Source organism: Heliconius melpomene, chromosome 21, assembly GCF_056956725.1.
Source record: "Heliconius melpomene rosina isolate 202511_hmr_F chromosome 21, ASM5695672v1, whole genome shotgun sequence".
Classification (NCBI taxonomy): Eukaryota; Metazoa; Arthropoda; class Insecta; order Lepidoptera; family Nymphalidae; genus Heliconius; species Heliconius melpomene.
Genome location: NC_140409.1, coordinates 2,343,623 through 2,365,574, shown reverse-complemented (window position 1 = coordinate 2,365,574; position 21,952 = coordinate 2,343,623). Strand labels below are relative to the sequence as shown.

General features: G+C 32.4%; 3 protein-coding genes across 4 annotated transcripts in view; all 3 read right to left on the bottom strand.

The window, feature by feature from the left end:
• Positions 1–12,499, bottom strand: part of LanA (laminin subunit alpha) — a 42,595-nt gene extending 30,096 nt beyond the window's left edge. Inside the window, exons 1-9 of one of the 2 annotated variants that reach the window (XM_085206217.1) lie at positions 12,291–12,499; positions 9,634–9,780; positions 3,836–3,963; positions 3,233–3,341; positions 2,651–2,821; positions 2,084–2,300; positions 1,551–1,760; positions 749–942; positions 83–158 (exon numbers count right to left, since the gene is read on the bottom strand). In XM_085206217.1, coding sequence (XP_085062343.1) covers positions 83–158; positions 749–942; positions 1,551–1,760; positions 2,084–2,300; positions 2,651–2,821; positions 3,233–3,341; positions 3,836–3,963; positions 9,634–9,780; positions 12,291–12,485 — 1,447 coding nt within the window. In that variant the 5' untranslated portion in view covers positions 12,486–12,499. Of the gene's footprint in view, positions 1–82; positions 159–748; positions 943–1,550; positions 1,761–2,083; positions 2,301–2,650; positions 2,822–3,232; positions 3,342–3,835; positions 3,964–5,105; positions 5,319–9,633; positions 9,781–12,290 lie in introns of those variants that run through there. The other variant, XM_085206218.1, reaches the window with a different exon arrangement.
• A 356-nt stretch (positions 12,500–12,855) lies between these two features.
• Positions 12,856–14,645, bottom strand: LOC146526814 (uncharacterized). Its single transcript, XM_085206251.1, has 2 exons — positions 13,798–14,645; positions 12,856–13,690 (listed from the first exon to the last, which is right to left on the bottom strand). The coding sequence occupies exons 1-2, from the start codon at positions 14,552–14,554 to the stop codon at positions 12,897–12,899; spliced, it is 1,551 nt and encodes a 516-aa protein (XP_085062377.1). The 5' UTR covers positions 14,555–14,645; the 3' UTR covers positions 12,856–12,896.
• A 208-nt stretch (positions 14,646–14,853) lies between these two features.
• Positions 14,854–20,786, bottom strand: Tmc (Transmembrane channel-like). The gene is given in 12 exon segments (XM_085206005.1): positions 14,854–15,643; positions 15,775–15,991; positions 16,106–16,702; positions 16,807–18,088; positions 18,179–18,427; positions 18,561–18,752; positions 18,825–19,057; positions 19,531–19,719; positions 19,792–19,896; positions 19,966–20,082; positions 20,163–20,341; positions 20,630–20,786. Coding segments are annotated over 12 exon segments (4,191 nt in total). The 5' UTR covers positions 20,715–20,786; the 3' UTR covers positions 14,854–14,897.
• Positions 20,787–21,952: the final 1,166 nt, after the last annotated feature.

Sequence of the window (21,952 nt, the reverse complement as noted above, 5' to 3'; positions counted from 1 at the left end):
ATTATGGATAGCCCCTAAGACAACACGTCATTTTCGAAGTTTAATAATAATTAAAAGTTAATTGGAAAATAAATGAACTTACTTTTACATTCTGGCGAATAATATCCGTCTGCACATATCTCACAAGAGTTTCCAGCGTAATTATATTTGCATGGACACTGTAAGAAATAAGACGTATGAGGCATATACATTTTTTTTTTAAATAACATAAATTAGCTTCACGCTGTATCCCGCACCCAACAGGACAGGGAATCTAGTGTTAAAAGACGCCGTTTCCCACTTTCCGCCGAATTCTGGTGGCATTGTGTGTTCAGTGGCGGAACTCAACGCCGCGCTTTGACATTGACATTTCTTTTTCTTATTTCTTAACGACTAACAATTAAATGTACCGCGCATAATTGTTAGTCGTTAAGCAAGAATAAGAAAAAAATGTTTATTCATAAAATATCTATACCGATATAAGTATATTCAATAAGAATACGTCTTTTTCTTAACAGCAACAGTGGAAACAGAAAGAGACGGAGAAACAATTGTTGTGCATTTCTGCATATACAGACTTTAAAATATTCAGATTTTAAAACTGTTTAAGTCGTTATGGGGTAAGGTACCATTTAATAAGGAGTTAGTTCTAGTTGAAGATTATACAAAAATATCTTTGAGATTAAGCAAGGATAGTGTTTAAAATATTTAGAATTGATATTTAACTGAAACCGAAAATATAGATATTTTTTAAAATTAAAATATTTACCATTCCATCAGTAGGTGTACAGTGTTGTCCCTCAGTTCCATTTAAGTTGCAAGTGCAAGGCTTGCAGTCAGGATAGTCGAAGTATCCATACGCGCAAGAGTCGCAGTTAGGCGGATTGAACTCCGGGCGGCATTCACACCTACCGGTCTCTTCTTCGCAGTTACCCGTTGAGTAATGGAGATTGCAGTTACAAGCTGTATGAAATAAAAGAAAACGGAAGAAATAATATTACACACAATGCCTTAAAAAACTTATCATATATAGAATATTCAATTAATTTGTACAATATTTAATATTATTTTCATTTCTGAATTTATTTTTATTACGATATTTTTACTTTAATTACAAATATTTACAATATATTTTTTGTAAAAAAAATTAGATACAATTTCCGTCCATTACGCTCGACTACAGATTAAGACATATATGTAATTAGCGTTGCTCTTATAATGTCTCACATCCGATGCGTCATAATTTCTTTCTTATACTCTTTTTAATTTTAATATTTACATTTTTAGGCCGACGGTTGTGGGTTCAATCCCCACTCGAGGAAGTGAAATATTTATTTACATTTCTATTTCCATTTCTTCGCTCTTGTATCGAGGCAAAGCGCGGCGTTGAGTTCTGCCACTCAACATGCAATACTTCTAAAATTCGGCAGAAAGTGGGGAACGTGTTATCTTAACAGTATGATCTCTTTGCCTATATGTTTTATTTATGATTTATATACGAGATTAAAAACTAAATAACTTATTGCTACTTAATTTTATGATTAAATAATTCACATTTAAATTGTACTTACGTTGGCATACGTCAATCTCACCCCAGCGCTTGCCGCGAGGCCTGTAGTAGGTCGGCGTGCACTTATTGCAGTTTATACCTTCAGTATTGTGTTGGCAATTCTTACAAACACCACCGCCTTCGTACTTTCCGTGTATGTCCAGAGATTGCTGTTTTTTGTCAACTTCGGCGTCGTATGTACATTCGGTTGTGTGGTTATGGCAGTTACAAGCTAAAACAAAGAAATTCTTTAAAATATATTTTTTTTAAATTAGTAAAAATATAATTTTATTAATTGACGTTACTACACATCTGTGCGCAACGATCAATCCTACTAATATTATAAATGTGAAAATTTATGAGGAAGTTGTCCTTTTTCCACGCAAAAAAATACTGAGCCGATTTAGATGAAATATTACATTAATATAGCTTATGCAGCAGAACCACACCCAAACCGCAATTTGTATAAAGATTTTAGTTTAGCTACAAAATAACAACAAGCTTTAGAATAGCCCGTTTAGGTTGCCAGTAACAAAAAAATTCAAATCGACATACGTTCACAAGCAAATCTATCCCAATTCTGCGATATTCTCCATTTCTTCTGTTCGAATCCTGGACAGCAAGCTGCGCACTGAGGGCCGCAAGTGTTGTGCTGACAGCGACAGACCAGTATGCTTGTGTCGCTCTCAGGGTCCGCTGGGTCACAGGTGTCCGCGTGGCCGTTACACATGCACCGACCACCGATACTAATGTCTTTGATGCTGTAGAAGTACTGTGGAAATATTTGGTAATTGAAAGTGATTTTCTTTTTATTATATTACTCTTTCATTATATTACTCTAGTGCTTACACTACTCTAGTTTCTTAAATAGGAAAATATTTATTCAATACGGCCTAATTTCTCTGTGATAAATACAAATTATAAGCTTCACTCTGTTTCGCGCAGAGTGAAGAAATGAAAATATTTATAAATAATAATTTAATCTCTTGAGTGGGGATCGAACCCACAGCCAATGGTCACACCCTTGTGCATATGCGCCACGACTGGCCTCTTTTCGATGACGTACATATATAAGTAATAATACTTGTTTACATCTGATAAAAGTAGATTGTTTTTACTTACTCTTCTCGTTACTGTAGGGTCCTGCCTCGCCACTGACATGAGATGTCCGAGCAAATTTTTTGTTCTCAAAAGTCTTAGCCTTACGTTGGTCGCACGTGTCCACTCTTGTAATACTGACGAATTAAAATATTTGTTGGCTGATGGCCGATAGTTTAATAGGGATATTGGTATCTGTGGGAGAAATATATTTATTTTATTAATATTGAAGGTCTTTATACTACAGTCGATGTATATGGGAAGATTCCTTTTGTTCCTTTTACTTCAGGTAATATTGCAAATAAAAGTTTTTTCTTTTATATTAGAATTGTAATGAATTCATTGTGATATAAAGATTTTTAGTTCAAAATTGAATTATTTTAAGCGGAGTAATCGCGTATATTTTAGTGTTCGAAAATACATAACTCTTTACAGTAGTCTGTAGCCACAAGTACGTACGTAAATGCTAGTAATCCGGATAAAATAATTTTCTTTAAAATTTCAAGATATCATTTTAATTTTTATCTTTTAAAATACAAAGGAACATAAATAATAAGTATAGAGTTATTAAAATAATAGAAGAAATATAGAGTTATAAAAACGTACTTCACCACCTTCCAGGGGGACAATCTTTGAATATTCTGTGCTGCATATAACAGAATCATCTTTGGTAATAGGCTGGAGACTTTCCTTGCCGAAGTATCGTTCACAATCCCTGTAAGCAAAAAAAAAAATTACCTTTTTAATAAATATCTGATTGTACAATGAATATATCTGATTATGTCATTTCTCAGGTAATCATGGTGCCATTAGAAATAAACTTTTATTAATACTTAGAAATGCAACTATGAGAGAACTGGAGGCCAGACGTAGCGCAGGGACATAAAGGGTGACTGTAAACGTGACAGGTCGTGGGTTCGGTCCCCACTTGAGGAAATGAAATATATATTGGAGAACGGAGTGTCTTAACACTAGGTTCCCTCTGCCTACCTTGCTACGTGCCAGATACAGTGTAAACCTGATTTCTTACTTTTTTCAAACTAAGAGAAATGTTAGTTTTTGTAGCATAGGTGATTCCCCGTTTAAAGATTGTGCAAATTTTAAAGGCGAGAAAGATTGGTTAGTGTTTGTTTCTTAGTCGATACTTATTAATAGTACCTACTTATGCATATTTATAATTACGTATAAGCTTAAAAATATTCAACTTACTGTGGCGAATCAGAGAAGTATTGCCATGGTTTAAAAGATTTTCCGTAGTCGGTAGACTTTTCTAGAGACCACAATCCGGGACGAGGAGAGTTGCCCATTCGCACAAACACGTAAGCCACGTGAAATTCCTAAAACAATATTACGAGTGAAAACATTAATATAATCTGGCATTAAAAGTTGGAGCTTTTTTTAAAACAAAAAGTATAGAGATAGTACCTAGTGTAGAGATACATTGGGAAATACTTATTATAGAGTTTTGTCTTAAACCTAAGTCTAAGTCCTTAAACCTTTAAAATGCCATGTATTAATAGGAACGAAATATTTTAGTGTTATGCCACTCTTAAAAAATATCTTAAACCTTAGGTCCCCAGATTACCCACCCTGCCTACCCTGCGGCATAAAGTAAAAAAATATATATTATAAAAAAATATCGGCCTAATTCCATACGTGACCAGGGCCCCTAGACAAGTCGCGGACATCGTGACCTCGCCCTTACGTCATAGTGTGACAAAATGTTTATTATCTACTGCTATCAACACCCACTCTGTCCTGTAAGCTTTGGATTTGGCGTAATTTCTAGTTCATTATAAATTTTAATATTATAATATCGTTTTAATATTATATTATAGTAATATATACTTTGTTTAAATAAAATGTTTCTAATTCTTAAAACATGTAATATTAAATTTTATTTTTAATCATATTTAAGACTAGCGACCCGTCCGTGGCTTTGCCCGTGTGAATTACATAATTCATTTATGGTATGGTTCTTTTATTATGGTGTCCTGAGCATGCCAGTTGAGAATATATCACTTCGCCAATGTCACATTGTATAGAGAAACCATGAAGGAGATTGTACAGTAAAAAAGAGACTATATTACACAATAGCAGAATGCAATCAAAAAGAAGTCTAGTCAAAGTGCTGCCTTCATCTATAAAATTAATATATATAATTAGAGTATATACAAAACATGGGTTAGTAATAAATAATATTTTACAAATATGTTAGTTTATAAACTGAACTAATATATTTACCTACATAAAAATTTAAAAGGGATGGATTAAATTAAGACAGTAGGAGAGGATGTTGGAAGTGGAACCTTCGTCCAGGCCACATTCACACAATGAGTGGTCCCTGACCCTGATCTTGGCTGGGTGCACAGGCGCACATGCATGCCCAAGGCGCAAACGACAAATAATTGATATAATCCTCCGTTCAGTAATTTTTTGAGAAAAAAAAGCCAAGGTTGTATAGTGGCATAATCCTTACCTTTCTGAGATTTTGACAACTCCTAGAATTTAGTCCATGACACATCCAAATGAGTTTAAGCAAGAGACAACAGATCCTGAGCCGAAATAGAAAAGTGATCTATAGTGCCACATTGGATGGCTAATTTAGCACAAGAGTCTGCAGATTCATTCCCACTGATTCCAGAATGCCATGGAATCCATGCCAACGTAGCATCCAAACCATTTAGGTAACATGAGTATAAGTAATTCATGATTTATTGTTGTTGTTCTTTAATTATGTATATTTGATAAACAGAAGTGACTGACAGTCAAATGTCAACACATTTGACAGACATCAACATGTCAATGAATAATTTAATTTAGTCGTTCAGAAACAGCCTTAAATGTTAAATTATTGATTCGTGTAAGGATTTATAATATTGTTTGTAAAATAACTGTAATGATTGCATAATACAAAACATACTCAAAACGAATCGAATAATCCAATATCAAAGTCAAATCTAAAATAATTAATCGAATATCGAATCGAAAATATTTAATTGAGAACCTTCTCTTTGTTTCCATCCGGTTATACTTAAATACAGATTTATAATAAGTATAAGTATAGTTATAGATTGCTATATATTTGCAGGCAAACTCATACCTTGAGTTCATTCAAATGCTGATAACTTTTTTAATGAACCGATTTTGATGAAACAAACTTTAGACGTGAGTTAAAACAAAGCAATTGGTAAAAGTTTTTGTACTTTCGGAGTTTAGCGCGATCATACATACAGACAGACAGACAAGAAATAAAAAATATTTTTTTTGCTTTCTATTATTCTTTTTAAGTGCCCCTCTATCCATCCATTCCAGTCAAAAATACTAAGTGTACAGATAAAATATTTTTATTGTTTTATTATATACTAGCGGCCCGCTCGCGCTTACACCCGCGTGAACTATGTTATTATTAATGTCTGTCTCCATGACTACGTCCTAGTGACGTCTATGCAAAATTTGTTACTCCTAGAATTTGTTGTAACGAAGTTTCATACAAACTTTCAACCCCCAAAACAACCTTAGAAGTCGAATATTGCAAATTCCCGTCTTAGCGAGCACCTACGTCCTATTAGTAACTCCTATGCAAAATTTCAGATTCCTAGCACATGTAGTTTCTGAGATTTCGTGATGAGTGAGTGACCTTTCGATTTTATATATATAGACTAGCGGCCCGCTCGCGCTTACACCCGCGTGAACTATGTTATTATTAATGTCTGTCTCCATGACTACGTCCTAGTGACGTCTATGCAAAATTTGTTACTCCTAGAATTTGTTGTAACGAAGTTTCATACAAACTTTCAACCCCCAAAACAACCTTAGAAGTCGAATATTGCAAATTCCCGTCTTAGCGAGCACCTACGTCCTATTAGTAACTCCTATGCAAAATTTCAGGTTTCTAGCACATGTAGTTTCTGAGATTTCGTGATGAGTGAGTGACCTTTCGATTTTATATATATAGATATAGACAAGAGATTTTTAATATATCACAAGCTTAACAAAATCAACAAACACGGATTCGGGCGGAAAGTGTAGAAGAAGAAGAGATTGTCATAGTAAGTTTTAAAGTTTTACCACTAATGGGGGAAAGCTTAGTAAAAATATAGTTCCTAGAACCTCTCCTCTCTCCGATAACATAACATATAATAATTAGGATTATTAATTAATTGCTTATGTTTTTGTTAATATCAAATAGCTTGAGGATCTTTTTTTTAATTAAAGACGAAAATAAATTACAGATTTTGAATCTTCGACATATTTAAATCTTCGCAAAAGCATTTTATAATAACTAAACAATAAAATTACTACTATAGTAGTCGAGATTATAATGCAAACTAATCTATACATTATATAAAAGGAGATGATCCCACTGACTGAGGTACGCCGCTCGCACAACCTTAACATATTACCGTACTGTAAATTCCATTTTAGTGGGTGTCATACAATACATTTTTGTAATGTATGACACCCACTAAGATGGGATTTTGAAAAATTTTAACTCTAAAGGGATAAAGAAATAGGGGTTGAAAGTTTGTATGGAAAAATATTTAAATAGGCACCGATTTATATAAAATTTGAAATTCACATTCATAAAAATATTATTTCGTTCGTTCGTTCGGTCGTTTCACCGGTAAGCACCGTGCGTTCTGTGTAAAGGGTTATTACAAAAATGGCGATTCGTACAATATTGTGCGGCGTCTATTTCGCTCTGAATTTATTTTAAATAATTTAAATCAATGCCTCAAAAGTTTGAGTCTACGGGTTCGACACTGAATCAAAAACCTGCGGGGCGGCAAAGGTCAATAAAAACCAAACCGTAACAGTAAATTCTGATCGCTATACAGACATGTTACGTAACATTTTCTTCCTACAACTGCATAATTTTAAAGCCTACAACAGCAGGATCTGGTTTCAACAAGACATCTCATACATCGAATGAGTCTTAGCAGTTGTAAACGAAATGTTTACTGGAAAACTGATATCGCGTCGAGGGGACATTCCGTGGCCTCCTCGGAGCCCAGATCTCACGCCACTGGATTTTTTTCTATGGGGGTATCTCAAGAGACGCGTGTATGCCAATAAACCGACGACAATAGCCCAGCTCAAGAACCACATTTGCGAGAAAATGTCCGCTATACCACGAGCGATGTGCCAGCGAGTTTTTATGAATTTGAGCTTTAGATTCGAGCAGCGTGTACATTTGGATGGTACACGTCTCAGTGAAGTTATTTTAAAGAAATAATATAATATCTGTCCAAAGCCTTGTAGTTTTTTTTTCTATGATTTTTTTAAAATTCGCATAACTTAATGGCCCATCCTGTATTATATATTCGCAGCGCATTTTGTAACATAAAATCTTAATATTTTTTATTTCGCTAAGCTTTTTATAATAATTTAGACATTTTTATTATATCATATATTATTTTGCAAATTTTACTTATATAAATTATAATTAAAAATTACTTTCGCTGAAAAAAAAATCTTAATTTATTTTATTAATTTACAATAGCATAAAAGTGTTATGCGATACTTAAAAAGTTCATAAATTCATAATTAACGTATGTTGTAATTTTATACATATAATAACTTATTTGGATGTTACCTAAATGAAATGAAAATTTGTCAAATTTATTTAACATTTAATAAAACATTTATTAAAACTTAAAACATTGAATATTCCCAATAATATTACATCACAGTGTGTCAAAATTAGTATTAATAATATTGTTATTGACAATATTGAACGGAGCGCCATAATAAAAGAACAGAACAGAGAATATTGAATATATTAGCACGATTAAAGTATTTCTTATTATTCGCTTGGCACTCAAAATCTGTAATTATTAAGTTTTTTTAATCTTTTAGAGAATCACGAAACTAAAATAATTTTGTCCTCCAGCGTAGTTCCATAGGAAGAGGTCGACGCACTTTCAGCAATAATGTCACTATTTCGGGAACCAGGATGAGGCAACCGTTAGGAGTTATGCATATAGTAAGTATTTGTAGCAGTATAGACACACTAAGTTTTAGGTGTTAAACGCGACACGTGGTTAAATAAATAATGATTTGATTCTAAGTTTTATATTCCATATTGGCTTATACCAAAATATAAGAGTAGGCAAGGCATTACAGTCATGACATAAATCATCATTTTATTAGAACCATGTCTCATATATCAGTGTTCAACTAAGCAGGTCACCACTGCTGGACACAGTAGGTGTGTAATTGTCTAAGGTGATGATTTTCATTTAAAATACTTCTGTAATTTTACTTTATTAACACGAAATGTTTCGAATATGATAGAGTCGAGAAGAGAGGAATATCTCATTAGCATCTTTCTGTCTATGCCTCATTCTTTTTAGTTTTCACGCTTTGTCCTACGCGGGGTAGCCAGGGAGAACGGAACGACAAACCCTACGGTCTCTACATTCCCCTTTCACCTCGTCCACGTTCCTCACACTCTTCATAAATGCCCTACTTCCCATTTCCCACTTAGGGTTCCCATGATTTTGACGTGACCTCCCTCCAGTTGAATCGATACCTTTCTTACCAAATGCATATCTTTCATAAAAAAGCAAAATAAAAATTTGTGGGCAGAAGGAACCTTACGTTAAAACACTCGGTTCCCCACTTTCCGCCGAACTCTGGAGGCATTGCGTGTTGTGTGCCGAAATTCAACGCCGCACTTTTGCCTCGACACCAGACCCAAGAAATGAAAATGTAAATTTTAATAAACATTTCCTTTTTTCGAGTGGGGATCGAACCCATAACAAGGCGATTTTGCAGCACACTTTGTGCCTCTACGCCACGATTGGCCTCTTTAAGGTTAGAAATTGCTATTAATCCAATTGGCAGATAAGAGTTGTATTAAGATATAACTAAGATGCGATGAAAAGATATAGGTTAAACTCAATTTTATTAAGGTCAGTTTATTTAAGAAGTTTTCCAAAATATTCTTCTATTATTGTGGAATGATTATATAATTATGAAATACTATAAGCGTATGTTACCTGTCCAAGATCTATGGTCAGGTTGACTTCATTATACTTCATGCCTCTAGAAAGCGGCGGACTCTGCCACCACGTCTCCATTCCATCTACAGCATATTCAGGTGGGTGTTTCTTCGAGTCACTTTTGGCATCGCAGTAATCGCAAACCTGTACAAAAACAAGTGAAACAAGTGTTACTTATATTACTTTAACAGTTTTAAAGTGTTATTCCACACTTAGGAATGCTATTGCACTATATACGCTTATTCCACATTATCGTTACATTCAGTTTCATACGCCGAGGCTTAAGGTTCTATTCCAATGAGTTGTGTTCAAGCGTATTGAAAAGATTTTTGGTCCTTGATCAAAGTTAATTTTAGGTACTACAGTTAATGCAAAATAAATAAAACAAATGATAGTCCTAACTGAATACGCAAGATAGTATTTACTAGCAACAAATAATTAGCAGTAAAATATACCTACAGATTTAAAAAGCCTTTATATAAATGTACATAGAGAACTCTGCATAAATATTTGTTTATAATAACCAAGTAAATATAATTAAAGTGACACAACTTTGCAAATTGTCAACATCCAGACAATATTACATCGTCAAACAATCTGCAACTGCAAATGGTTCATTTAAAAACACCCAATAAATCCAACCATTCATAAACTATTTCTTTTTTCTCAAAACACGCGAAGAGCTTGTGCCGACAAAAAACACATTCAATTTACGTATCCATTGTGAGCGGCTTAAGAGAAACAAAAGAATGCTTTGCCTTCGGGATGCGCGGGCGCATTTGGCGACCACATGTCCGTAAAAAAATTTACGAGACGAGCAGAGGCGAGTCGAAACTGAACGAGAGTTGGGCAAAATGGTCCTAAATTACAATTTCTGGAATTATTTGTTTCTACGGGAACGTGAGAACGGGTTCCTTCATTCAAGTTGTGCGGGCCTCGTTCGTCAGGAAGCGGAAAGTTATGAATGAATTAAACGACAAAAGTTAAGGGTTCATTCGTAGATATGATTTTGAGAGGATATATGTCAATTTTATTAAATATCAGAGGATCGAAATTTTGGAAGAAACAATTATTATACTTTGTAATTAGTCAACAGTTTACACTTATTACTATGTAATATAAAATAAAGTAGGTACGTATGTCTATATTTTGCGGCGTTGACAGAGTGACGTCATTTGTCTCTATAAAGGCATAGCCATAATATTTATTAAAATTAGAACTAACGACCATAGTGTAGCCAAGCCAGAGCAAACTGGCAAGCAAAGAAAACTCAGAATATATTTGCAAATAAGTAAAAACATGATTATGCCAAAAAATAATAATATTCATCAGAATACAATGTATAAAAATTGTAGTAGCAATTAAAAAGGAACGGCTGTGTATACGATAAGAGAAGTCTAACGACCCATTCGGTACGCTTGAAATAATCATGTGACCTCTGAACTCTATATCTAAGGAGACCATGAATGAAGAAGATTTCTTTAATCGAAGGCGTCAAATTTACTGTACAGTTTTGTATTTAGTTTAATTTAGCTATGACTTTTTTTAGCTTTAAGTAAAGAATGTCTTGAGCTTTAAGTTTAGCTTGTGTGAATGCACAATAATATTAACTCAATGAAATGAAAGCTAATAATATTTTTGTATAAAAAAATGGTAGAATTGATCACGTGTTAATTTTCAAAATTAAAATAGTTTCATAACTAACTAACAAAACATTCCAACTATTCATAAACTAATTTTAATAAAAAAAAAATCGGAATAAGTATATTATTAATAATTGAAATGGAAGTTAGCAAGAAATTCGATATAATCAAATAAATAAAATTACAAGTAGTGCTTTCGGTAGACACATGGGAGGAGTAAGTTATCGCAGGATGGTACAACAGGACGTGCGATAAGCTATCGTGCCAAGTTTTATCTAATTTACAGTAGGCAGTGGTTTGATGGTCGCCGAATATTTTTTGTATTAAACCAATTTTGTTATATTATAAATTTAAAATAAGCTTTTAAAATTATAACCTATGATTATTTATTAATAAATATTATATATCAGGCTACCTCTAAATTTTAAACCGGAGAACAGAAAAAATCTTCTAGCAAGTTTCATACATTTACATACAGTTATTAGAAATAGTATGGCGTAACTCTAGCTTTTTATTTAGTTATCATGTGACCTGTATTATCACAAATTTGATGTGTCAATTTATAAACATATTTTAATAGATACTACACATTGTTATAATGTTGTATGTACGCGTGTACTTAGAACTATCTATTGACTAATATATTTAAATAAATGTATTGATAATAAATAATATATTAAATCACTCATAATTTTCAATATGGTTGTAAATATAAGGATTATTTCCATAATGGTTATATATTTTTATATAACTCTTCATAAATTGGACCGGTTTATAATATTATTGAAGACGATCAAAATAAAAGATTAGCATAACGCTTAAGTATGCCGATGCATAATAAGCGCAATAATGTAAATAACGATGTGTATGTCGTATTTATATATTGAAAAAATAAAAAGGCAAACAAAATATCTGTTTTTACACAAGATACATGAAGATGAAAAGTTTAAGCATTATATCAGTAAAATTTAGACAATTTTAAGTTGAGAAACAAAAACAAAAAGATATTACCTGTCCTTGTATAACACGTTCGTCGTGGTCGGCGTTGGCGCCGGCCAATTTGCAGTACAACTCCGGGCTCTCATCTCCACACGTCGCCGTGGCAGTGATTTTCTTTCCAAGCGCAAGATTGAAGTACGGGGGCGTCAATATTTCTCCGTACGCGATACTTGTGTAAGCTAATATTAGCACGACAACGCGCGCCATGTTGCGCGTGCGCCGGCCCGTCGCGGATTGAACGTGGAACGTTCGTATCACCCGCCGTCCGCCGGGAAGGGTGGCTCACATTATTTTTTTAATCAGCTTAGAGTAAGATACACGCGCCGCGACCTGTTCAGCCTCAGCATCTGCGTCGCTTTCATATAGAAACTTTTTGTTTTTGTTGTGGAATTTTTGTATTTTTTTGTAATTTTGTTGGTTGCATGTTTAATTTTTGATATGAGGGTTAGGTTTTTTTATATTGAACTAGACGTGTTTTACTATTTAATAAGTTTAATAACATAAAGAAAAATATTTACAAAATATATGTAATAAATAAAAAATATAAAGAATGAATGAATATTAATCATTCTCTCAACTCCGTTGCAAAGCATACATTAACATGAATAAAATAATTAATTACAAAGTGGAAAGTAAAAATATGTATGTATATATGATTTGATTGATATGCATATTACATTCAGATATTTTAATTGCGCTGTTACAATAGTTTTCGTTGCATACACATACATGGTAATGCGTGTAAAGTGATATGGCTCGATTGAAAGGTGTCAACGAAGCATGAGGACTAGAAACACACCCATCTTCTACATTATTTAGTAAATATTCTAATTTCGCCAAGCGCTCAGATGCAAAGCTTTTCCCTTCCATTGGATCGTAAGTACGGCATCCTCTCTCATTGTATTCGATGCCTACGTCTAGAAATCTTTTAAAACACCCGCCTCTGTACCAAGGACCATAATAGGTATTTTTAACGTGACGTACCTTCTTACTATGAATGCATGTTACTTCAAAATTCTCTCGTCTCAGTCTAAATCTTTGATCCTGCCCTTGGAATACATTATAGCAATCTGGTACAGGAAATTCAGTTTCATTGAGACCACACAAGTAACACGATGATGTTATTGGTGCTCGAAGTAGTTTTTCAATAAATGCAGGTAAAGTTGAATTTAGTTCAATAGTATTATTTGTTGCTATTGTAGTTTTCCTACATTTTTTAAATGGTTTTCCTCTAGGAAGTTTTGTAGTTGATTTTGATTTTTTTCTGAAAATTGTATTCCGTATTGTAGTCATGCTAGTATATTTTGATCTTCTTCTGAAATTTATCCAAGGATATGACGATGTTCTAAATGAAGAACCTTTGATAGTAGATGAAGATCTAAGAGTCATTGCTTTTGTCGGTGACATTTTTTCTGTTTAAAAACAATGTTAAAAATATATAATTAAAGTAGTCAAATTAAAATAAATTATATTAAAATTTAATGTGACAATGTTAAGATTATATGCATAATAAACTTACTTAAATAATATAGAGGCATAGTGTTCATGGAGAAGAATAAAAGCTTATTTTTTTGACTTCGTGTAGTAGACATAGTTTTGATAGGCTCAGTGTTTTCACTTCTTCTGGTGGACATAGTGTTTGTAGGGAAAATTATAAGCTTAGTTTCTTCCCTTTTTCTAGTAGACGTAATGTTGGTAGAAAAAAATATAAGCCTAGTCTTTTCACTTCTTCTAGTAGACATTGTGTTGGTAGGAGAAATAAAAAGTATAGTTCTTTCACTTTGCGTAGTAGACATAGTGATGGGAGGGAAAATTATAGGCTTAATTTCTTCACTTTTTGTAGTAGAAATTTCAGGGTTTAGATTAAACTTAATAGTTGGTCTAAATTTAAGAGAACTCGTGAAAGTCCAGTAATCCCATAAATGTTTTAATTTTGCAGAAATATTTAGATTAAGTTGAGAAATTTCATAGTCCATGTCACTTTTGGTATCGAGTTTGGTAATCGTTTTAAAACTTACTGTATGCATTTTTTTATCCTGTAGGCCTAAAGTGGCATAGGTTTCAAGAAAAATTTTCTTTGTAACTATAGGATCAGTATTTATAAATTCAAAATCGTATAAATCCTCAGTAAAGACGTCTATACGTTTCCCTTGTGGAATATATTCATAGCGATTCTTAAAACGTGATAATAACGAACAAAAAGATTCTTGGATTAATAATACATAAAAATAAACTATGCAACAAACTAGCCCTCTATATATAAATATATTTGTCATTTTATTTTATTATGACATAATTAGCTACAGATTATTGAAATTGCTGTGAAAAATAGGCCTTTTTTCAAAATATATAGAAAATATAGCAGAATTAAAATTTTAACTAATTACTCTATATATGTAACATATAATATGTTCACTTTCAAGAAAGAATGTAAATAAGCATTACGTATTTCATATACATTACGTATTTCAGTTAAAAATATTTTAATAATAAACTAATGAAATGGAATGGTTAATTAAACTATTATTATTTAAATATAAATATTTAGTAGTAATATATAAGTATGAATATTTAATATGAATAATCCTCTAATTGATCTATTTTTTTGTTTTAACGATTCTATAAAGAGTATTGATATTTGTATCCTGTATCTTCAACTTTCTTTTCTTTAGGATTTTTTTCATTAATGCTGTCCACACTGCCTTGTCTTTGTAATAGTTTTAAGTCAGAGCAATTTTTATTTCTTTTCAAATTACCTCTCTGTTTCTGTTCTCTATTTTTTGATTCGATAGGTTTCTCTCGACGGTTTTCTTTTTCGTTACCAGTATTTACGCTTGCCTTACATTTTTTTGCACCTTGTAAGACCTCATCGTCACTCTCAGTAGTACTAATAGTAATAACAGGTATTACAGATCCTATAGAGTCGTTATTTTTTGATAAATTGCTTGATTCGGAGCTTTGCTGTTTTTGCTTAAACTTTTCACTGGAATCGTGTTTCTTTTGCGGTATACACTCATTTGTGCCTTTTTCTTTTGTATTGCTTACTGTAAAAATTATATCCTCATTTTTATTTTCTTCTAATCTGTATATTGAAGAATCTTTCTCTTTGAAATCGTCTCTTGTGACATGTTCTGAATGAGTATTAAAGTTTTCAATTGTCTTAAATTCTACGCTGTTTTTCTTTTTGAGATCTGAATTTTTAGCGATTGTAATATCTCTCATTTTTAAAATTTCTCTAGGCAAAGTTTCATGAAAAGCATTGTCAGTTTCTTCATCAATACTCTGTTTTTCTATAGTAACATTAGAAGTTTCCTCATTACATTTTTTGTCAAGAGCTAAACCAACTATCCTTGCAAATATTCCACCTGAAATCGAAAGTTACATAATTATATATCAAATTAAAAGCTTTTTTGAATTTATATTATTTGAACTAAATGTATATGAATTATAATAGTTCCAGATTTAATAAAATAATTAAATACTAAGCTAAACTTACTTTTATTTTTAATATTTTTCTTTGATTCCTTATTGGTATCCACTACAGATTTGCGATCATCAGAGTCTATAGACTTAGTTAGTGGTAGGGATGGTAATGCCTTCTTCCATCTCGCAAATGGGGTGTTGTCTATAGATGATGATCCTCCACGTCTTCTTGTATCTGCTAATTGAAACATTTTACGTCGTTCTTCTGTTCTTTCACGCCTTAATTGTATCTATAAAAAAATAATATAATGTATTAATGTATATTTATAATAAAATTAATATTCTATATGAAAACACGATATGAAGTATGATAAAATACTTCAAATTATTGAATAATATATTACCTTTAAATCATTATTTGCTTCCCTTAATGAATTTGTTAATGACGTCAAATAATATATGATTAGGATTAGTAAAACCAGTAGAGGTATAACTATAGCTGGAGATGTTATATATTTAAGCGCAAAATTGAGACTTTTTGGTAATATTTTATAAATGTTACTTGTTAATATCTTATAAATTTTGTCATATTCCGAAAATGGACCACAGTGCCAAGAAGGTGTAACCCATACAATAGTATAGCCAACTGGCAAAACACATAAAAATAGCATCGTTAAAAGTAATGCCAAATAAAAATTATTACTTTTAGATACTCTAAAAACTACTTCATGTGGGACATTACATGTTATGACTGCCCAAGAACGAAGGTACATCATTATCATTAGCTTAAAAACGTTTAGGACTACGAGCCCTGGTGAAAAAAACATTCCCATCCAAACCATGCCTTGGTTGTTGATGAGATGTAAAATATTTTCAGCTATCTTAAAATCTCCATATTCTGGAAATTTCTTTTCTAAATCCCAACACCAACATTTATTCATATACTTTACGAATAAAGCCCGAAAAAAATCTGTAAATAATGTCCCTAGTACGACGAACACCTGTAAATTGTAAATATATTTCTTAGTTAATAATATATTAATAATTTATTCTATATTAATAACTTTGCTTTAAAGAATTATTTTGAAATAACTTCATTACTTACTAAATCCATCATGGTAAGTTTAATTAATTCTTGGCCAAACATAGTTTCCCAACATAATTTTAACAGTTTCTTTTTTGTTTCCTTACTTAAATTATACATCTTTCTATTATTTATATCCATGTATGCAACGTCAACTATAGAAGAATTAGTTCCATTTCTTTTCATATCTTCCAAATTATTTCTTAAGGGACTGCATTGGGTAACATAACATTTTATGTCTATAATTTTACATTTAGACATATAGAATATTTTCGTAATATTTCTATTACCACAGTTTATGGAACAATTAAATGTTATATCTACACATGTTACTATTTCTTCAGTTGTAATTGATTCATCTGTAGTTGTAAATAAGTCTACATCGTCTAATGTATAAGTTTCGTATTTTACAGAACTTGTATCTATAACAAAGTTTGTTTCATTTGTACTTAAATATTTTAATTCAGTGGTTGTGATAAAATCTGTATTAGTGTACGTAGTATCTGCATTAGTGGAATATTCGGTAATGTTTGTTGTTGATGTTATGTCAAAATTTGTAGAGCTAGTATGTTCTGTAGGATAATATAGCATATCTGTACTTGAAATAACTTCTGATAGATTACTGTCTTTTAAAATAGTCGTTTCATAGTAACTTGATGAAGTACTTGATTCAGTGTCGTCGCTACTTTGTGTTGTAGACAATATTGGTACATCTGTTGACTGAATTGTATATCCATATCCTTTATAGGTTTCTGTTGAAGCTGAAGATAAATTTATCTCAATTGAAGACGAAGTATCATAATTATCATAGAAATTTGGATCACTTATTTCAGAATCCTCATCATTATCGTCATCTGAAGCTGAAATCTTACTCAAACTTCTTATTCTTTCAATTTCTTTTAATAACGCTTCTTCATCATCTTTAGAATCAATGTTTACTTCTAATATATCATTGACAATATTACGTAAGTTACGTCTTCGTAAACTTGAGCTATCTTTATTGTCGTCATTACGAGCTATAAAATTGTGATAATTTATATTTTCGAAATTACTTATAAATGATGATAGATCTAACACCTGGTTAGAAACAGCCGCAGCACATGGGGAACAAGGTACCCTTATCTCTAAACATGTAATTGGCAATGTTGCATCTAGAGATTCACTCGTGTTCATTATAGGAATAATTGTTACGTTCATGTGTAAAGTTGGCTGCAATGATACTAAGTCTCTACTCATACCTTCGATCTTACTGAACATAGCAAAAATAAGAGAATATAAATTCAGAAGATTTAACAACATAATTCTGTAATATAAATTTAAAGCACTAGTTAAGAATTATTTTGAACACATTACATACATTATATCGAATATATTTTTATTAAAACTAACTTACTTAGCAAGTTGAAGTCTTAACTGTTTTCTTGGATGATAATCTTCTAACATGCCAAGAAGTTCAAAAAATAATGGAAATGTAATAGATATCACTGTTACCACAATAGTTGTTTCGTTTTCTCTCCACCAACTTCTAACTTTAAGATGATCATCTGATCGAGATACAACGGTGACAACGGCATAGGCTGACACAATCAGAAGAATAACAACACAGATATTTACCAAAGCTCGAAGTGATATAGTTCGCCAACTGCAGCAATAAAATGTATTTAACAATATAAAAGCTGTCACACCAGCACTAGTGCACACGTATTATCTTGCACGCATTTTGAGGTCTTCGTGTATAGTCTAAGATACCAAATCAAATAGCTTTAAGAACTTACTTTCTTAGATTTCGTTTTTTCTCCGCTTCCTCTAGTAAAGCTTCTTTAAACCCTAAAATTACAGATGCAATTCGATTATGAGCAGTTTCAGCGTTACCAATCATGTAGTCCCATCCAGTAAAAAGTTTCCAGGAAAATATGCATTCATCCTCTTTTTCAGACAACTTAGACATGCGAGAGTTTTCAGCCATTCTATAAAAGTATATGTTATTATGTTTTTTGAAGACTAATTAAAGTTTATAGCGTTTTAGTATAATAGCTTACTTCCGTAATATGGCAACGAAACTATAAATATAGACTATGAGGCCTGTCAGGAAATAAGCAAGTGGCATTCTGTATTGGGTGCGTTCTACATTGCTGTAGTAGCCATAAAATATCGGTGAGTATTTTAACGCCCCTTCGAACTCCCAAAGAGTCAAAAGATTCGTAGAGTTTTGACGTTCTTCTTCCATTATTATCTTTCTTTCCCCGTCTTGCTTAGGATTTGCGGTCAAGCACTAAAATTATTTTATAAATATAGTAAATAATTAGATTCACATGATATCTAGTTGTATGCAATATGTATCTAGGATTTTTTTAAAATACAAAATACATAGAAAGAGTTTAGTATTGGACCCTGTTCTCTGTATATCTATATATATAAAATCGAAAGGTCACTCATTCATCACGAAATCTCAGAAACTACATGTGCTAGTAATCTCAAATTTTGCATAGGAGTTACTTATAGGACGTAGGTGCTCGCTAAGACGGGAATTTGCAATATTCGATTTCTAAGGGGCTGTTTTTGGGGTCGAAAGTTTGTATGAAACTTCGTTACTACAAATGCTAGGAGTCTCAAATTTTGCATAGACGTCACTAGGACGTAGTCATGGAGACAGAAATTAGTAATAACATAGTTCACGCGGATGTAACCGCGAGCGGGCCGCTAGTATTTCATAAATGCAAAGCATGTAAATAACAATTAGCTTACCTCAGGAATGATGACAAAGACAAGAAGTATGAAACCGATAACTAAATTTACCCAAAATAGCCATCTTAGAAATGTAAAATATGAAGCCACGACGGAGCCGAAATGTGATTCGATTTCTTTAATTCTTAGTTCCCAAGGTATAAGAAGATTAGAAGTGTTTGCTGCTTCCCTTTTCAGTTGCTGCCATTTCTTCAAAGTATATTTAAGTTTTTAGTGGTATATTAATAAATATTTAAATTAATAATAAAGTAATAACCTTACTGTTGCAAATAGAATATTGAATCTTGCATAAATGTCCTTAGTGCTTTTAGACTGGGCAAGTCTTTCTTGCAACTGTCCTTCGTGTCGTTTTATGTAGCCTTTTGCCTATAAAAGATAATTAATTTTATATTTCTAAAAATTAATCAAGCTAGACTTAAAAATTTAATACCTTACCTGATGAACGATTTTTAACTTCCTTCTCATTCCTAGCGGTTGTTGCTTTACTGAGCCTAGGACTTCTTTGTGTAGATGTATATTTTCAAAGATTTGTTCCTGAGTGACAATCGGCTGGTCGTCAATTGATATAGCCGTGCTGTAATGTTTATTTATTGATGATAAGAATGTATTAGTGTTATATTGTATAAAAGTATTACTTACTCGCCCGAGCTAGTGGTAAACACTGAAGAGCGTCGTCGAGACCGCGTCTCATCAGGCAGGAAGGGCGATGATGGCCGCCTTGCTCTACCTTTACGCGAGCGTCGAACGCTTGCCCGACGTTGACGAAGAACTGCGCTGAGACTTGCGGAGTAGTCTTCATCTTCGGATCCATCTTAATTGGAATATCGTTAGAAATTTTAAATGAATCTTATCGCAATAATTATGGCTACTAATGAATTTTATGCGATAAAATTCTAATACTTGTATTTTTGAAAGAGAAATAAGTATTTAAGGCAATCTTACCATAATGTGACGAGATCGAGAACAGAATTATTTATTTGATGAATTAATTTCTTTCTCTAGAAGTATATTCATTTATTCAGTTGTAAGCATAATTAGAGATAAGCCAATAGGTAACTAGTATGCTTTAGATCCTTTAATAAAAAAAAATATGCTATACCTCCTGTGGAAGGCGAGAATTTTACTTCGGTGTTAGGAGTCGTTTCGGATGGCAAATGGAAGAGATTTACTCCAGACGAGGCCATGCTTCCGGGATCAGCCCAAGTTACTGACAGACGATCCACTGACGGCTGGGGCGACGACGGAGGTCGTTCATATGATGCCTATACATAAAAAAGGCATGACTTATTTTATATTGATACAAATAATTGTATTTGTGTATGTTTTTTACGCGATTTGAAATAAATTTAAATAAACAGACAGAATATAGTTCTCTTTTACCAATTAAGCACCTTCACTGTGAGAGTCCCACAGTCGAACTGTTTCGTATCGGGAGCCGGTGGAAGGAGCTGGGGTCGCACACCAATTAATTAAACGATTTATAGCATCGTTCTGGTGTTTTGCGTAGCGCCTTCGTCCAATAATATAGGCAAGTGCCACACTGTAGTGTTAAATCTAGTGACAATAACCTTTGGGTTTCCTATTTTATATTATCTATATAGATATATGTATAGATTAAAGAAGGCAATCAGTTGTGATATTCTAGCTTAGATTTATTTTGGTAGATTTTTGATGGTACTTTTTGAAAATTTTGGACCATTTTCAGGATTAACTAGATCTATCTTTTGCAAAATAAAGAGATAACTAATAATTACTTTAACAATAAAACTGTGTACAATATTTAGAACAATATTTGTCCACAGTATTATAAAAATATTTATTGATATTGGCATAACAAAATATAAAGAACTGTACACCGAAAATACTGCTATTGTAATATTATCTACAACTTGCGGCGTTGAATTTCGCGACTCAACACGCGATGTTTTGAAAACTGACCAGTGGAATATTGGGTTCCCTCTAATACAGCAACTATAAAAAAATCTATAACTTTAATACTAAAATTATGTCGTAAAATCTTTTGTAGATATAAAATTTGTAAAAATATCTAAGGCATTTCTCAAAGCAGAACACACCTTGAGTGCCGTGACAGAGAACCGTCATTCTTTTAACGCCAATGTCTGCCCGCTAATTGTTGATACAGATTAACTATTCATTCAGGGTTGATATCTTGTATATCTCTTTATATATTTGCAACAATTCTAATAGATGATAGTATCGTAAAAAAAATATTTGATTTAATCAGATTTTATTTTATTATATTAAATTTAAATGACTACACGCCTCTACCAAATAGATACGTACAGTTGTTTTACGTAGAAACAGACGTAAACAGTTGACAACGCCTTCGTTAATGGGTTAAGTAAATCTTTATACAATTAAAATGGGCGATGGACTAAAAGCCATGGAAATCTGAACAAAT

Coding starts and splice junctions, on each gene's coding strand:
- LOC146526814 (XM_085206251.1), bottom strand. CDS start 14,554: ATGACAAATATATTTATATATAGAGGGCTAGTTTGTTGCATAGTTTAT. Junction 13,691..13,797: donor TATGCCTCTATATTATTTAA/GTAAGTTTATTA, acceptor GTTTTTAAACAG/AAAAAATGTCACCGACAAAA.